We start from the raw sequence: 17,611 nt of genomic DNA, 5'->3' as shown, positions 1-17,611 counted from the left end.
GTTGAGAGGTAAGCTTCTCCTTGAGCTTGTCAAAAGCATTTTGCTCCTTAGCAGTCCATACATACTTAATGTTCTTCTTAGTTAAGTCATGTAGTGGTCCTGCTATTTGAGAGAATTTTGCTATGAAGCGTCTATAGTATGCGCACATACCAATAAAGCTTCTTAGCTCATGTAGATTCCTTGGATTAGGCCATGCTTTTATTACCTCTAACTTTGATGGATCCATACGGATACCATCTTGAGAGATAATATGACCGAGGTATTGAATCTCTTGAAAGAAGAATTCGCTTTTCTTTTGGTTGAGAAAAAGCTTGTTCTCCCTCAATGCTTGAAAAATCACTTGGAGATGATGATATATGATCAAAGAACACTTTAGTGAATTTACGGTAGGATCTAAAAATTTTCTCCATTAGACGATTGAACGTGGCTGGTGCATTAGTCAAGCCAAAAGGCATGACTAGATATTCATAAAGGCCAAACGTTGTACGAAACGCAGTCTTTAGGATATCTTCATCAACTATCCTTATTTGATGATAGCCACTTTTAAGGTCAATCTTACTGAAGTAGGTAGATCCTTGTAGCTTATCAAATAGATTTTCTACCCGAGGCATGGGAAATCTGTTTTGGATAGTGATATGGTTTAGTGCTCGATAGTCTACACACATACGGTATATACCATCTTTCTTTTGCACTAAAAGGACTGGAGAACAAAAGGGAGAGGAGCTAGGCCTCACCATCTCTTTGTCTACCAATTCCTGCACTTGCCTCATGATCTCCTCTTGTTGAGCTTGAGAGACTCGATAAGGAGGCTTGTTAGGCGGTGAGCTTCCTGGAAGGAGCTCAATTCGATGGCCATCATCCCCTCTTTTTGGGGGTAAGTCCATAGGGATATCATCGATAAACACATCTTGGAATCCTTTTAGAAAATTAGACAAGTCTAACTCTTCTTGATTCCTATCATTTACATTTGATGAAACATTAGGATCTTTTGGAGACTCTTTGACAAAAATCATGTACGCAAAAACTGAGCTCTTTATTGATTTATCAAAAGCAGGAGGATTTACAAGTAGAATAGTGTGACCACGCTCACTAGCATCTATATACATGTTCTTTCCCCTGTACGTGAAGTAGATTCTCCTTTTAGGGAACTTAATATTGGCTGCCATGCGATCAAACCATGGCGTCCCTAGGATAGCATCCTCATGTTGGAGAGGAGAGATGAAAAAGTCTTCTTTATCGACATAGCTTTGGACATGAAGCCTCAACTTCCCAATCAAGGGAGTAACGGAGACTTGCTGTCCCTTTAAAGTTGTGTCAGTCGTTACAATATCTCCCATCTCGAAAGCTTGAATGCCCAACTTGGTGGCCAACTCCGTTGATATGAAGTTGTGAGTAGAGCCAGGGTCAAACAAGATGAAGGCATCATGCTCTCTTACCTTTTTCCAAGCATAGGAAAGTGATGATCCTTTGCAATGAGCATCCTCTTTTGGAGCTTCGATGGTGGAAGCCCTAGAGTCTCATTGCGAGTGTTCTTCTTAGGGCAAGAACGATAGCCATGTCCTTGCTCCCCACATTTGAAACACTTATGGTCCTTGCGAAAAGCTTCAAGCTCTTCAGAAGAGAGTTTGTTTTTGCCTTTGTAAACTTCCTTCTCCTTGGACCGATTGTTATTGCTGTTATTGGAAAAACCTTGGGAAGAATTTTGAGCATTGGTTTTTCCCTTTGCATCATTTTTGTCTTTGTTTTCCATGGGCTTGACATTCCATCTAGCCCCTTGATGGAAATTGATGCGTGAAGCAACCATGGTGTGATGGATTACTTTGGTGATAGAACCAGGCCGTTGAGAGTTGATGTATTTGGCCATCTCTTCAAGTAATCCCGCACAGAATTGTTGCTTTTGCTCGGCAAAGTCTATCTTTTGAAAGACAGTAGCCTTGCAGTAGCCTTGAGATGTAAATCCCAAAACTTGTCTACATACTTGTGGATAGACTCATGAGAGAGACGCTTCAAGCTGCACCATTCTGTAAGCACTTTGTCCTTTGCATCGCTTGCAAGGAATTGCTTCATGATGGAAACTCGTAGAGTTTTCCATGTCTTTGGGGCTTCGCCATTGCCATGAAGGCTAGCCCACCATTGACGAGCTGATTTTTGGAAGTGCATAGCTACATGGCGTAGCTTGGAGGACTCTGTGAAGCCCTCATCTCCATAGGCTGCATCAAATTGCTGGATGAAGGCCAACACTTTGTCAGTAGCACCAAAGGTGCCATCATAGGTGAGGAAAGAGATACTCTTTCCTCCCTCTTTGAACTTCTTTAGCTTCTGTGACCTTCGCCATGCAGGGTAGGATTTGCGATGTCCTCCCCTCTTGTATTCTCTAGGACAATAGCCATATCTTTCGTCGGAAGAGGAGGGAGGTGAAGAAGAAGGAGAAGAGGGTGACCTTTTCTAACCCTTTTCTTCCTTTGTTTCTTCTCTTCCCTTCGGAATGACGAGGAGAAGGACTATGTGTTGATTTTTTTCTCTTACGAGGAGTGGGCGATCGCCTAGACCGCCGTCTTCGTGGAGCCACATCTTCAGAGGAACTTAGAGTTTCATTGCTTTTTGCTCTTTGGATTCCTCCTCTCGTATGGGAGAGAGTCTTCATTTGGGGGGTCTCTTCAAGAGGCCTCCTAAGCTCTCTCTTCTTGGAGAGGAAGGGAAATTCCATAAGCGCGAAGTTGTTGAGTAACTTCGGCTTGCAAAGCAGGGTTGCCCATAGCTTCTTGCAACCTACTAACGAGATAATTAACAAACATGGGGGCATCATCATTGGCACCTTCATGTGCAAAATCAAAGCTATCAATGTTCATTCTACTCTCTTGGTTATTGTCTGCCATGTTAACAAAACTTATGTATGTACTTAGTGTATGCTTTGGCAATTCAAAACCTTAGTTGCCACTCCTCTTAGCCTTTGAAAATCGGCTCTCAAGTATCTACACCCACTGCTCGAAGTGGTTAATTATAGAGAGTAGTGGAGTAGGTCTAACATAGTAGAGTTGCCGAGGGCTAGCTACTTTTGGACTTCTTATGGCTCAATAATGGTAAAGCCGTAGGCAAGGCTAAAAAGACTCCATTATTAAGTCCAAAGACCCCAAGGTTTGCACCATATCCCACATAGTGGGCTCAACAAAACCGATAATAGATCCCAGTTCCACATACCCTAATATAATTAACAAAATCAACCATTTATAGGCTACTTAAGGACCTCTCTTCTTAAGCAAGAAAAGAGAAACCAAATGCTTTGATACTAATGTAATGGAATTGGCCTATTAACTTGAGAGTAGCGGAAATTAATGAGAGTACTTTTGAGAAGTTACTTTGTGAGCATAGCGGGTGATCGTAATTGAAGATAGCAACATAAACATAGCAATTGGTTAACTTGGCATGAACAATACTTTTGCAAGAGAGAGAATTTAGTGAACATGACAACAGTTGAGGAACGAATTTATGTGGAGCCGGTCCCCCCTCCAATAGGCATTTGTATTATGATTTCTCCCATCAAGAGAGACTTGTTACAATACAATCTTTGTGTTCCTTGTGGCCTAAGTGATGCAATGAAGATGGAAAGCTTCATGCATCACGAGCATAACATAAACTTTGAGGAAAGCATCAACTATCCCAAGCCTCAGTCCCAAGACCTCAAACACCTTCGAAGGTGGAGAGAGAGAGCAGGGAATGAGGGTAGGAAAGAGAAAGAAGAAACATTTCATAGAAGAAAGAATTAGTTCCTCACTTATCATCACTCTTCTTGCTAGCATACATAATAGCATAGTAATGAAGATGGAGAAGATGGCAAGCTTAAGCATTGAAGCATGGCTCTTGGTTGGATTTTCATTCCATAGCCAAAAGTGTTGGTGTAGGCTCTCAACTTCTCTACTTGCTTGGAGAAGGAGAGGAAGCTCTTGCACTTTATACTTCACAGAATGAGAGTGTGTGTGAGTGTGTGTGGGAGAGTATACCCCCTAAACAGGCTCCCTACTTGCTTTGGTCGACCCCCCCTTGTAGCTCATGCTTGAAGCTTATTGGACCTCTCCAGGCCTAGCCAATCATAAGCAGGAGTCATACCAAGTAACAAGGGTAGCCTTGGGACAAAGGAGTCATACCAAGTAACAAGGGTAGCCTTGGGACAAGTGTCCCCCTTTCCCCTTTGAGAGAGAGGACTTGATAAATGTAAAAACAATTAATTAAATATTCTAAATTATCATTGGACCCCCCGGGTGGCCAACCAATAGGTTCAGGCACACCATGAGGGCAACATGAGGAGGAACTTGACAAGTGTCCCTTTTGCTTTCTTTGTACTAGGCATGCCTTGTGTGAGTGTGTGTGTGTTTTCTCTCATCCCTCCTCTTGCAGGGCTCGCCTCCTCCTTGTAGGGATTGGTATTGACTTTTGCACACCTCAAGCCATTCAACCTTGGGCCCGGTTCTCACCACAAGCTTGGCCCTTAAGCCCCTCAAGCTTGGGCCGGGTTCCCATCTCAAGTACAACCCTAGCATCTCAAGCATGGCAAGCACCTCAAGAATCTCAGTCATCAAGCACCTCAGGCATCTCAGTCATCAAGCACCTCAAGCACCTTAGTCATCAAGCACGTCAAGCACCTCAAGCACCTTAAGCTTGGGCCGGGTTCCCACCTCAAGCACAGCCCTAGCTTACCTAAGGTCAAAGGACTTTTACACTAACTATTGGAGGTTTTTAATGAAGCTAACCCTAAGGTCTTTATGCTCCATTGGTTAGCCTTGCTCTTTGATAGACCATCTCTCATTTGGGCCCCTTTACCAATGGCCCCGTGTTGAGATAGATGTATAAGCACATGTCTATATCTTAACCCTTGTTCCTGTTTATTCTCCTACATTAAATGATCAGTTTAACATGAGAAAATCATTTGGGTTGGTTAGATAGTAGAGTTTATGAGACCGTCTGTCATTTTATTGGATATCCAGAGGACACACTCAGGTATTCATTGGGACATCTCTGGCTGTTCTTTTTTGTTATCTACTCTTAAATTCAGAGAAGATCCTAGGCTTCCTGTAAATTACTGCAGGAGCATTCTGTCATGTGACGACCATCCCTGTGTCTGTTTAGTAGGCACCTTGGGCTCTCCGGTCCTTTTTTTTTCCAACACACCAGAGGGAACACAGGGTGAGGTGCTAATCTCTTCCAAATATTGGCCATGAAACGTGGTCGGGCAAGGGCTGCGTACCATCGGGCAAGAGCCACGCGTTGGCATCACCATGGTAGGATCTCAGATTGCTGTCCTTGATGAAGATATGCTTCCTGATTTCAGGGTTTTAAGACTGCTTAATCTGACTAACGTGTCTCTTTAATTTTAGTTTTTGTGGTAGCCTAGGACAACAGATTTGGAACTCTTACTCCCCTTGCAGCTTTTGCATTAAGTCGATTAACTTGCCACATGAATCAATTATTGGTTTCACAAGAAGTTTTGCTGAGCCATTTGATGGATTCCTGTGCGGACTTCAAACATTGTCATGTTCTCTCTCATGACAATGAATTTGCAACTGTTATTCACCTTGCAGCGTTCATTAATTTGATTAACTTGGCATAGGAATCAATTTGTTGGCTTAATCATAAGAACTTCTGTTGAGCTACTTGATAGGTTTCTGTGGAGACTTCAAACATTATCATTTATTCCTAGCTCGAGACTGAAACATATTTGTATTCGTTGCCCATGTTTCCATGATGGGGACTTTTCAGAAGGCACAATCACCAATATTAGATGCTGACTTTTAAAAAGGCTCCCTTGCTGTCAATCTGATTGCCCTGCTCATGGGTTTACATAGTATGCTGGAACACAAAGCGCCTTCATCCGTAGGAAGCTCTTTTTTAAGCTGGCTGAAGTATACAGTATCCGTTGTTCAGCTCATACTAAGGTTGCATAAGGAACAGAAAAGAAGCACTTGAGTTTATAATTTTCTGAGGAATGAAGATTAGAGTGATAAAATACGTTTACATTCTAGTTATTTACTTATTAGACTGAAAGCCTTCTCTTTTCTACTGTAGTGCATGATTTTTTGTACTTTTTATATGGTTTCTAGCTCCAAGCTTTCTGGTTAGAAATATTGCATGTTATTCATAGCATTCGGTTCATTCTTCTTTCATACAGAGTACAGCTGTAACAGGTTCAGCAAATGGAAGCTTGTGCATGTTCAAGGTAGATTCTATGGGGCGGTCTGCAATTGTATCCCAGAATAAGCTTCATACGTCTTCAATTGATAAGGTAAGAGAGCCATAATAAAACAGTGATGAAGCCAGTGTGTAGTCGAATTAAAAAGCCCTTCACAAGCATGTTTAGAACATGTACCTTTTATCTCATGATATGGAAAAAAGCATTCACGCAATTGTTAATGTCATTGTAAAATATTTCAGGCTATTTTCTGTTTGCATAATTTTCATAGAGTTTGCAAATGCCAATGAACATATTTTTTTACAAGACTTTGTTATCCATTTCTGCTGCTGAAGGATCTTTGATTTTTTACGGATTTCAGGTATCATTTGACAAGAATTCAAACCATGTGATAGCTGCCTGTAAAGCAGACGGAAGACTGTACTTTCTAAAGTGTGGATCCTCAGATTTAGATGAGCTTGAGCTGATAGGGTTCACTACATTGGACGATATCATCTTATCCATTGCTTGGGATTTACCCACAGCTCAAGGTCAGGAGTTTAAGCTTTTGGTTATTGAAGAGGAGCCTGATAGTGCAAATCCAAAATCACAGTTTGACTCTTTTATCTTGATAACCTAAGCCTTTAGGAAAATAAATGTCATGTAACCAGATATCCTGTTCTGTTTCCTCTGTATTGGCATCATGGGATGAAGAAGTAGGAAACTGCCAAAGTTCTTCTTCGATCAACTGGAGCAGACTGACAATTTGGAGACTGCTTTTCCATAGCTTTTGGAGGAAAATGCTGAATTATATGGTTCTTGCTACAATCATACACATACATTCCTTGATGAATCCAGGAACATGCCCTTTTGTTTTTGCAAAGAGATCCTTTTATTAGTTTTAATATGCCCTGCAGACTACCGCAACAGGGTATATTGTATGAAAGAAAAGGGAGGCTCTGCCTTATTCAACAAGATATGTACAAGGGCTAATTTGTAAAATGGGAGGGGGGGAAAGCCACATAGTGATGTAGTGCCAATGGATATTGGGTTCCATGGTAGAGAAAGGTCCAAGCCACCACAGCTGAATAAATGCCTGGCATTGTCTCTCAGCAGGAAGGAGGTTCTAGTCTGCGCTTAAATACTCTGAAGCATTGGGCCCGCCAGACAAACCATAAACCAGGGTTACTGATTAGCTCCCACCCGAGTCTTTCTCCTGTGTCCAAAATGCTGCTGCAAAATCAGGCATCGGGCAGTGCTGAGGCCGTCGCACATGAAGCCTGATCCAGGCTGACCGCTCTGTCTCCTAGCACAATGTTGGTCTTGAGCTAGCTGACCATATTGTGACCCCCCTCTTGCATAGTCACACAAACAGTGTTTTGACAGGTCCGAAACAGAACACTGTTTCTTGGCCTTTTTGCACCAATCAAAATCGTCTTTTGCAAGAATTTCTTTTTTAGGTGAAAAACATGTTTTCAGTTGTGTTGCAGGTGTTGCTTTCTTGACGGCTGGTTGCCCACTTGATGTGCATGATTTGAACTTTGAGCAGTAAATCATGGTCTTTTAGTTTCATATGACGATTATTGATCTCTCCTTCTAGGCTTCTGGTGAATGTGGTGATATCGTTTGTGCTGTCCAAGCAGCGTAGTGTAGTGGAGAAAAGGAGTTCGAGGGTGTTTGGGAGAGGCAAAAGGACCCCCCTACAGCCATTCTCCAAGGGGCTGAGTCCCGGGCCCACAACTTAACTCAGGATCAGGATACAAGAACAATCGCGGCATTGCTGCTGCCACGGCTCTAATCCTTTGGAAAGTGCATTGTGAGACCAAGGCTGATTCACACCGAATGCGAGCAAGCTGACCCTTCTCCTGCACCTCAAAGAAGAAGCACTCTTGCTTGACTGTACACGGTCTGACTGCAATCAATAAATACTGTTATGAGCTTGAAAGCTCCCATCTAGGTTGGGGCTTGAAGTTCAAAAGGTATATGCCAATTTAGAGGGGATCACTGTCTGGATATCCTACCTCATAGCTAACCTCCCACGAATGTCCTCAGGCATGCTAGAAAAGCACACTCCCCATAACTTTGTGCAGTTCCAGCTATTGTGGGATCCCAAGCTACATATGACCATGCTTGCTGTGTGGCAAGGGGTTCCAAATCAGTGTGGCTGGCCAAGTCACTCCTCCATACAAGAGGGCAGCTACTAGGTCGTAGCATTTTATATGGAGGTTGTGCCCTTGAGATGTTTGTTTTACTAGAAGTCTTTTTTTTTTCCCCGAGAGAGAGATGAAAGAAAATGAAATTTACTGTTAACGTATGCATAATGTTTAGATGACCTATGAGACCAAAAGCTTGCAGGATGTAATCAACTCCTTACAGTCCGAAGAGAAGAAGCAGAATAGGAGCTCAACTTGAAGGGGAGGAGCATTTTTAATTACTTCTAGCAATAAAACTTGTTTCAAGTGTGGCAAATAGGGATATGTAGCCAAAGATTGCTTAGCATCCAAAGCTTGTAGCATTTGTGGAAAGAAGGGCCATCCTTCTTCCAAGTGCTTCAAGAAGGATAAAGGTAGTAACAATTAGCAGTCCGAAGCGTAGAAGATCAATCTGTCTAGGAGAAGAAGACAAAGAAGAAGAAGAAGAGGGAAGAAGCCGACAACCTTCTTCTTGTTTCTTCCTACTAGGACTAGGACGCATGGTGACCATGAAACGCATTTCGGCAGATCTAGATAGGTGAAACGTTTGAAGTCTTGAAACATTCCGCTCACCAAGTGAAACACATGCGGTTTCCTAACAATAAGTTACCATAGTTTGACATTTTAGGACCCTTCAAAATTCCTATATGCATGTTTTGGTCCCACGTTTCATTGTGCTTTATCATTAGAGTGAAAGTTTTCGTGGTCAAGCACCATGTTTTGAGAGTGAAACGTTTCGGCCCTCAAAGGTTTCGTGGTTACTCTGCAGTATGACGACATTCTCTAGCTTTCTTTTTTGTCGTTACCTCTTAGTGCATTTTAATGGAGAGAGCTTGGATTAACTTGTTGTTGGTCTTTATATATTTGTTGGAGGGGAGGTGTGTAGTGTCTCTTGGATTAGAGATGCTTTGTCTCCTGGACTAGGGATGGTCTACCAGATTGGAGATGTTCTTTTGCTCTTGGATTGGAGTGTGTCAAAGTTGTCAGATATTATAGTCTAAACCTGAAGTGGAAGGTTGTTAGGCTTTATCCTTTGCTTTGGTATGTATCACCCCTAGTCTATTGGACGCCTAGGTGGTTGTCACAAAGTGATGACATGTCAAGCCACTGAAGAACGGAGCCACTGTGCAGATCCCGACTGAGGGGCCTAACACTAAGAAGAAGCTGTTGAAGAAGTTGAAGTTCCCACCAACTTATGGGACCCCGTCCGATGGGGGAAGTGACACAAGAGAATAAAATAAAGCAGGACCCACACACACTCACACGAAGACTTGCGCAGAAACTGATGACGTGGTAACTGTACAGACAACCCGGATTTTGCGATGACCGTTGACGTGGCAGCTTGTACGAATTTCCGGATTTTACGTTGACCTGTTGATGTGGCAGAGTGTACGAATTTTCGTGATTTGCGCTGGGCAGTTTTCAGTGCCAGCTTTTGGGACCCGTTGCTTTTGAGTTTGAGTGCTTTTTGTGTAACTGCTTTTCAAGGCCAAGGGACTTTAAATAAGCCAGAGGGCTCAGTCTCTGACATGCTTCTAAACGAAGGTGCAAAGAATGGAGTACCGACTTGTACTCAGTTGTTGAAATATAAAGAAATACCAAAAGGGGCGCCAAGGTTTGGGGCCAAATACTCTCTAGGGTGGAATTCCGCCACTCCGTGTCGCGTGTGCTCTCTCTTTTAGTTTCAGTTGTTGTTGAAGTCAAGGCAGGATCCATACACACGTACGGATCCGTACGGTACCGTACGTACGTCCGTCCAGTACGGTACGGTACCGTACGGATCCGTACTGTACACACACACACACACACACACACACACACACACACACACAAAAAAAAACGAATTTCCCCTTCGCGTTTTCGGATTTAATTTCGCCTCTGTTTTGGGGGTTTGGCCGCCTGGTTATTGAGACAGAGTGAGTTTGGGCGCTGTTTATTGCAAACTATTGACTATAGAGTATGTACTTTGCAGCAGTGTAACTGCTAGCATGCATCGTAGTTTTGTTGAGTCGGGAATTGTGGCTTTCTTTGTGGATTATGGTTTATTAGATGTCATTTTTTTGTATGGATTCTATCATGATTCATCTTGGTATTTTGATGAGATTACGGTCTACCATCTATGATTCTGTGTCATTTCAGTACTTTATGAATTGTATTGCCTCTCAAGTTTCAAGTCTCGTTTGTTGAATACTATATAGTGTGCAAATCATGATGAATATGAAGTTCTCTGTAGTTTGAAGTTTGAATTTTGTTGAAGTATATTTGAGAGAGAACTGAAGCTTTGAATTGTATTTGTTTGTGAATATTGAATGTCGAGAAAGTGGTCATGACTCGCCTTGGATTGTCTATTTATGACAGCCTTGGATAGTAGAACAGTGAGCTAATATCCTAGAAGTGATACTTATGAATTTATTATCAAGTACGGACCGTATTGTACGTTTTTGACGTTTTCGAAAAAAACCTTACGAATTTTACGTACCTTACCACTCAATCCATTTGGTACTACGTACAGTACGTACCGATCACGTACCGTACCTTACGTACCTTTCCATCTTGGTTGAAGTGCTAAAAGTCTGTTCAGTCTGTTCTTTTCTATTGGCACGTGGTGCCCGTCTAGTGACAGTAGTATCAGAGCATCAGGCGTGTGCTTTTCTGAAAGCATACCGATCCTGCAAAAGAGCAGACAGAGCAAACTACAGGCTACTGGAATTTTATTTGAAGTATCTTCGGGTCCTGACCCCGGACATATTAGCCACTCCCACCCTTACTTCATCGGGCATCGGGCGTACTCCCGTCTTAACCACTCACGTCTTACAGGGCATAAGCCATAAAGATCACTTGCAAGAGAAGGATCGAAGATTTGTGTCGAGTCACTGTTTTTCTCAAAAAGCAGTGTCATGCAGATGTTGATGCCTATAGCTACCAAGCCACACTGCAAGGACTTGGCAAGCTTTTAAGAAAATTTTTGCCCGAAGTTATATGGTTTTTGACATCTTCCTTTGGAGTGCAACTTCTGGCAGAGTTGGGTATTCTGAAATGCTTGCCACGGAAACCTAGTAGATTACAACTTGGAGTTTCTCGACATCTCTCAGTAGGTGTCTCTTCTCGAGCTGACAACCTTGGAGGTTTGGTGTGATTGCTATGTCTTGGACCATCGTCGCCAGAGGAACATTGTCTTTCCAAGAGCTGATGGACCATGCTGTGGTCGGCTACGACCTTATGGAAGGAACCTATCCCTAATTTTTGGTGCAGGTTTCAGGATGGAAAGTCAATCGACTTTTCGAGCTCGACTGATGTCGAGATTGCTTTTTAAGTTTGAGTTGTGTTTGAACTTGTTTAGTGATCCTGTTTGAAACTTGTTTGGAATGGATGGTATCTATTTTGAACGTGTCTTGGTGCCAATTTGAAATGTTTTGACTCTGGTTTTAATTCTGGTTTTAATGATTGGTGATTACTCCCGGGTGTAGTAGTGAGAAATGCTGTTTCGGTATTGTTTGAACCTCAGAACGACGAAGACGGGATGTCTAGGGAGCGTTTCGTTGTATGCTTGAAAACCTCGGAACGACCAGACGGGATGTCTGGGGAGCGTTTCGTTGTATGCTAGAAAACCTCTAAACACGCATACGGGATGTCTTGGGAGAGTTTGGTTGTATGCTTGAACCTCGAAGCGACGCAAGCTGCGGTCTGGGGAGCGTTTGGTTGTATAGTCCTTTGAGTTCATGGCTTGGACCTTTTTAGGTTATTTGCGGGGGGAGTGACGAGGTAGTCGTTGAGTAGCTTCATACCGCAGACCGTTTGTTTCGGGGGAGTGCTCAGTGGCGCTGTTTGTTGTGTCTTGTAACATGCATATGTGAGCATTCGTGTTGCATTGTGATGTGCCAACCACTGAATATTCCTAATTGGATGAGATTGTCTGGGTATGTAATTTTAGTGCATCAAGACACCCATGGAAGATCAGTGCGGTCTTGGTGTGATGGCTAATTTTACTACGCCAGAATATCAAGAGTTCCGATCTGGACGAAAGGAGAAGCCAACTCCTTAACAAAAGAGCCGAAAGGAGAAGCCTTATCCTTAACAAAAAAAAAAGAGCAAACTGATTGTCCCTCGGAATGTCCTTCGGAATGACCCTTGGAATTTTTTTTGAGCTTACTTGAGTTGTTTTGCAGATATGGTGTAATCGTGGATGATTACTTTTTTTCAAGAAGGGGGGATGTCACAAACTGCTCACGTGTCAAGCCACTGAAGAATGGAGCCACTCTGCAGATCTTGGCTGAGTGGCATAAACCCTAAGAAGAAGCAGCTGAAGAAGTTGAAGTTCCCACCAACTTATGGGACCCCGTCCGATGGGGTCCAATTGATCACACAAGAGAATGAAATAAAGCAGGACCCACACACATACACACAAAGACTTGTGTAGAAATTGATGACGTGGTAGCTGTACGGACAACCCATATTTTGTGTTGACTACTGATGTGGCAGCTTGTATGGATTTTTGAATTTTACGCTGACCTGCTGACGTGGCAGCTTGTACGGGATTTCCGTGATTACGCTGGGTAATTTTCAGGGCCAGCTTTTGGGACCAGTTGCTTTTGAGTTTAACTGCTTTTCAAGGCCAAGGGCCTTTAAATAAGTGTAGAGGGCTCAATTTTTGACATGCTTCTGGACGAATGTGCAGAGGATGGAGTATCGGCTTGCACTCAGTTGTTGAAATATAAAGAAATACCGAAAGGGGCGCCAAGGTTTGGGGCCAATACTCTCTGGGGTGGAATTCCGTCACTCCGTGTCATGTGTGCTCTCTCTTTCGGTTTCAGTTGTTATTGAAGTGCTAAAAGTCTGTTCAGTCTGTTCTTCTCTATTGGCACGTGGTGCCCATCTTGTGACAGTGTCAGGAATCATGTGGTAGTATGTGGAAAAGAGACCTTGAGTGTGTAGTTATATATGAGGGGCAGTTCTAGATGAGACTTTGTAAAAGTATGCATAAAAGGGCCCAATAGAGTACCCACGAGTTCTCTAGTGAATTTGGGCTGATTTGGAGCCCTTATGATGCGATGTATGATGCCAAATGAGATGCCTACTCTAGCTCTATATAATGAGATTTTTTTAATCAATCTAGTTATCATTTTGCGTCTACACTCTTCTCTAATTTCCATTGTGTGATTGACCTTGTGGTTAGCATGTTATTATGTCCCAAGTTGGGGACGTGGCAGCAGATGGCGGATGGGTTAGGGCTTTCAAACCTAACCCCGACCAACTTTGAAGATGATGGCCAAGGGGCCTAAAACTTAAAGCAGAAGGAAACCCAAAATTGCGCAAAGAGTGCTTACGTGTCGACTGTGCGGATGCTGACTCAAATCATGGAACTAGGGTTGATGTGGCACATGATTGATTTACGTAAAACAGCTAGGAGTGCTAGCTTTTGGGAGAAGAGCTTTTGGAAGCAAACTAGTTCTATGACAACCTACAAAGAGAAGCTATGGAGTTGGAAGAAGAAGAAATGACAATGGAAAGAGGAGAAGAAGAAACATGTTTTTGTTTTTGCTCTAAAAAGCTCTAAAAACATGCTATTTGACACTTTTCTATATTGTAGAGTCCTCTAAAAATTTCTTCAACGGTTGAGAATTTGGATATGCAACATAAGTCAAAGTTAATCCTCTCGATGAACCGTACGTATTGACAAGAACGGACTTTGATTTCGATAATTTTGAAAAAACTAGGGTTTTTGCAATATGAGTCAAAAATATGCTTTAGATGCTTTTTGTAGACATCAGGTAAGAGGATGAACGTGGACTTCCAAGCATGGGAGATGGAATACCAATAAGAAGAACCACTTGTTTTAAATTTTGAATACTATTCGAGGAGAGTGTTTGAGAACTAGATCTTGCTTAACCTTTTCTTCGTGCTAATTGAGTTTGTTTGATTCTGGTTTATATGCTAGTTTCTATACTGTTGCAAACCTTTGGACGACGTAGGTTGTGGTCTGGGGAGCGTCTAGTTGTATTTGGTCCTCTAAACGACTTAGGTTGCTGTCTGGGGAGCGTTTAGTTGTAACTAGAAACCTCTGAGCGACGCAGACTGCAGTGTGCAGAGCATTTGATTGTATATTTGGGCTCTGAATTTCTCATGTCCTAGACTTCGGTTCTAGGGGGGAGTATTCTTGGGAAAGTTTATGTCTTTATGTCTTGTAATTGCATTTGTAATCATTTGTGTTGCATCATGATTTGTGAAGCATATGAATCTGGTGCATCAATACTTCCAAGTTGGGTGAGATTTGCATCAAGACACCCCTTCAAAGATCATCACAGTGTGGGGGTGATAACTAATTTTGCTACGCCAGAATCTATAGAGCTCCGACGTTGGATGAGATGACTGGATGACCCTCAAATTGTACCCTGGTGGGATTGTGGAACTAAAGAATCGGATTAAGTTTTGCAGGTCTAATTGTGGACGATTACTCTTCTTTCAAGAAGGGGGTATGTCACAAGTTGGTGAGTAGCAATAGATGACCAATGGGTTAGGGTTTTTTAAACTTAACCCTGACCACCTTTGAAGGTGGTGATCGAGGTCCTAAAACCTAAAGCAGAAGGGAACCCAAAATTGTGCAAAGAGTGTTGACATGTCAATTGTAAGGATGTTGCCGCCAATCATGGAACCAAGGCTGATGTAGCACATGTAGAAGAAGAGCGTGTGTGTCTAGGGTACCAAGTACCTGTTTGTTGGGCATGTTCAGTCTTGGGAGGCTGAGCCCGCGCTGTGGGTCGAGATCTCCTGCGAGGACAGGCCTTTGCTAAGTGACCCATTTGCCTGCAAACGAAGCGCTGGTTCTAGAGTCCGAATACCCCACCCCCTGGCGTGACCACCTTCGGGAGAGTGAGTGTCAGAACCAGAACGCGTATTGAAGGCACACCAACAGCCTTGGTTGCAAGTGAAGCTGTCGTGTGAGGGGTCTCCAAGTCTGTCCCGATCTTGGAACCAATCCTGGAAAGAAGCGGTAAGTTCTCCCTCCTCAGGCCGGGGAAGCATGCCAAAATGGGCAAGTTTGCCTCCTCGACAAAACATCCGAGCTAGATCAAAACCATGGCGCCAGTGTCAGAAATGAGCTTTGGACTGCTCGGATGGCCAACGAGCTCATCGAGATGACCTTGGCAGCCATCTTGGAGTCTCAAACTCGATCTGATAGTATTCTCGCCCAAGAAGCTGGATGTCAATGATCTTCCTCACCTCTGCTAGAAGGTGGGCTTGAAGAAGGTCACGTATCGCTCCTCAATTGGGACAACTGGCAATAATGTTGCAGATGACAGAGGTGGCCTGAAATCGCTCCACCTCTGCTGTGAGGCTTGCTTGCTTTGTTGGTGACAGAGCAAGTTGGATGGTGGGCTCGACGGGGCTGGATGAGGGGGCTTCATCTGAGTCCTTCTGTGGCGGAGCATGAGCGCCCATTTGTGTCTGCTGCTGCAGGTGGGCGAGGTGGCAACTCAACCTTTGCTGCTACAGAGTCCTTTCTCAGAAGGGAGGATTGAAGCAAGATAAAGGGGGTCGACACAACGAAATTCACAAGAGGGATTTTTTTTTTTTAACGCGGGGCTGGAAGCAGCACGAACGGGGGTAAGGGTGCAAGGTGAGAGCAGCGCAGCGAGCGTTGTTGGACCTTGACATGTGCGAGATCTTAAGTTCTTTTCTAGCACTCACTTTCGTACTCCCCGTCTTGTACATCCTCTGGGTGATCGTCCTTTGAGCATCCCTAGTGGTCTCCTTCTATAGAGAATACAGCCACATTTTTTGAGGGAGAGAGAGAGAGAGAGAGAGAGAGAGAGAGAGAGAGAGAGAGAGAGAGAGAGAGAGAGAGAGAGAGAGAATGTTACATTAACGTCTTCAAAAGGCCAAAATGACCAATGAGACCAAAAGGTTACATCCTTGTGTCACTCTAGTGCAGTGTCAGGGAAATATAAAAATAAATGAGGGTACCTAGAGTGGGTAGGTATGTAAGCCTAACCTACATCCTCATCATCATCAACATCTTCATCACATAATACATCATCTCAAAACATTTGGGTGGGGGTACAATCACATGAGGGCTAATGAGGTGCAGAGTGGGGAAAGTGGACAATGGTGATCATCTCATGGGCTCTCTCATGTGTCTGTGTCACAAGACGGACACCGTGTGTCAATAGAGAAGAACAGACTGAACAGACTTTTAACGCTTCAATAACAACCGAACTGAAAGAGAGATGACACGTGACACAGAGTGGCAGAATTCCACCCCAGATAGTATTGGCCCCAAATCTTGGCGCCCCTTTCGGTATTTCTTTATATTGCATCAACATAGTACAAGCCCATACTCCAGACTCTGCACCTTCTTTAGAAAGCATGCCGGAGAATGAGCCCTGAGCACATATTTAAAGGCTCTAGGTCCCAACAGCAGTTTACATAAAAAGCCTTCAAACTCAAAAGCTTATGGTCCAAAAGCAATGCCAAAAAGCTACCAGTGTAAATCATGGAAATCCGTACAGCAGTCAACACAAAATGCGAAAATCCGTACAGCCTGCCACGTCATCAATTCAGTGCAATTTTCAAAAATTTGCCACGTCATCAGTTTGCGCAAGTCTTTTGTGTGTGTGAGAGTCCAGCTTTATTTGAATCCTTTATGTCACTTGGGGCCCCTTCGGACGGGGCCCCCATAAGTTGGTAGGACTTCTTCTTCTGTTACTTGTTAATCTTAGGGTTTAGGCCATCTGCAAGTTGGCCTTATTCTTCAGGCTTTGACACGTCAACAGTTTGTGGCATCTCCCCTTCTTGAAAGAGAGTAATCGTCCGCGATTAGAGCATATCTGCAAAACAACTCAAGTTAGCTTAAAAATTTCCGAGGGTCATTCCAAGGGACAATCAGTTTTCTCTTTTTGTTAAGGAGTTAGCTTCTCCTTTCGGCTCTTTTGATCAAGGAGTTAGCTTCTCCTTTTGTCCAGATCGGAACTCTTGATATTCGGCGTAGTAAAATTAGCCATCACACCCAGACTGTACTGATCTTCCACGGGTGTCTTGATGCACTAAAATTACATACCCAGGCAATCTCATCCAATTAGGAATATTCAGTGGTTGGCACATCACAATGCAACACAAATGCTCACATATGCATGTTACAAGACATAGAAACATAAAATCGCCGATGAACACTCCTCCCGCATAACCTAAAAAGGTCCGGGTCGGGAGATATAGAGGCCTTTTACAACCAAACGCCCCCTAGACCGGAGCCCGCGTCGTTTGG

General features: G+C 43.4%; 1 protein-coding gene across 5 annotated transcripts in view; it reads left to right on the top strand.

The window, feature by feature from the left end:
- The window catches only part of LOC147435387 (uncharacterized), a 216,382-nt gene that overhangs the window by 26,611 nt on the left and 172,160 nt on the right, over positions 1–17,611 (top strand). For all 5 annotated transcript variants that reach the window (XM_086488465.1, XM_086488462.1, XM_086488461.1 and 2 more), the window contains exons 9-10: positions 6,161–6,274; positions 6,543–6,711. In XM_086488465.1, the coding sequence (XP_086344591.1) occupies positions 6,161–6,274; positions 6,543–6,711 (283 nt within the window). The remainder of the gene's footprint in view (positions 1–6,160; positions 6,275–6,542; positions 6,712–17,611) is intronic.

The sequence above is a fragment of the Adiantum capillus-veneris genome, chromosome 18 (assembly GCF_014529385.1).
Source record: "Adiantum capillus-veneris isolate H3 chromosome 18, ASM1452938v2, whole genome shotgun sequence".
In the NCBI taxonomy this organism is placed as follows: domain Eukaryota; kingdom Viridiplantae; phylum Streptophyta; class Polypodiopsida; order Polypodiales; family Pteridaceae; genus Adiantum; species Adiantum capillus-veneris.
The sequence above is the reverse complement of the archived record's forward strand: the minus strand, read 5'-3'. Positions and strand labels throughout refer to the sequence as shown.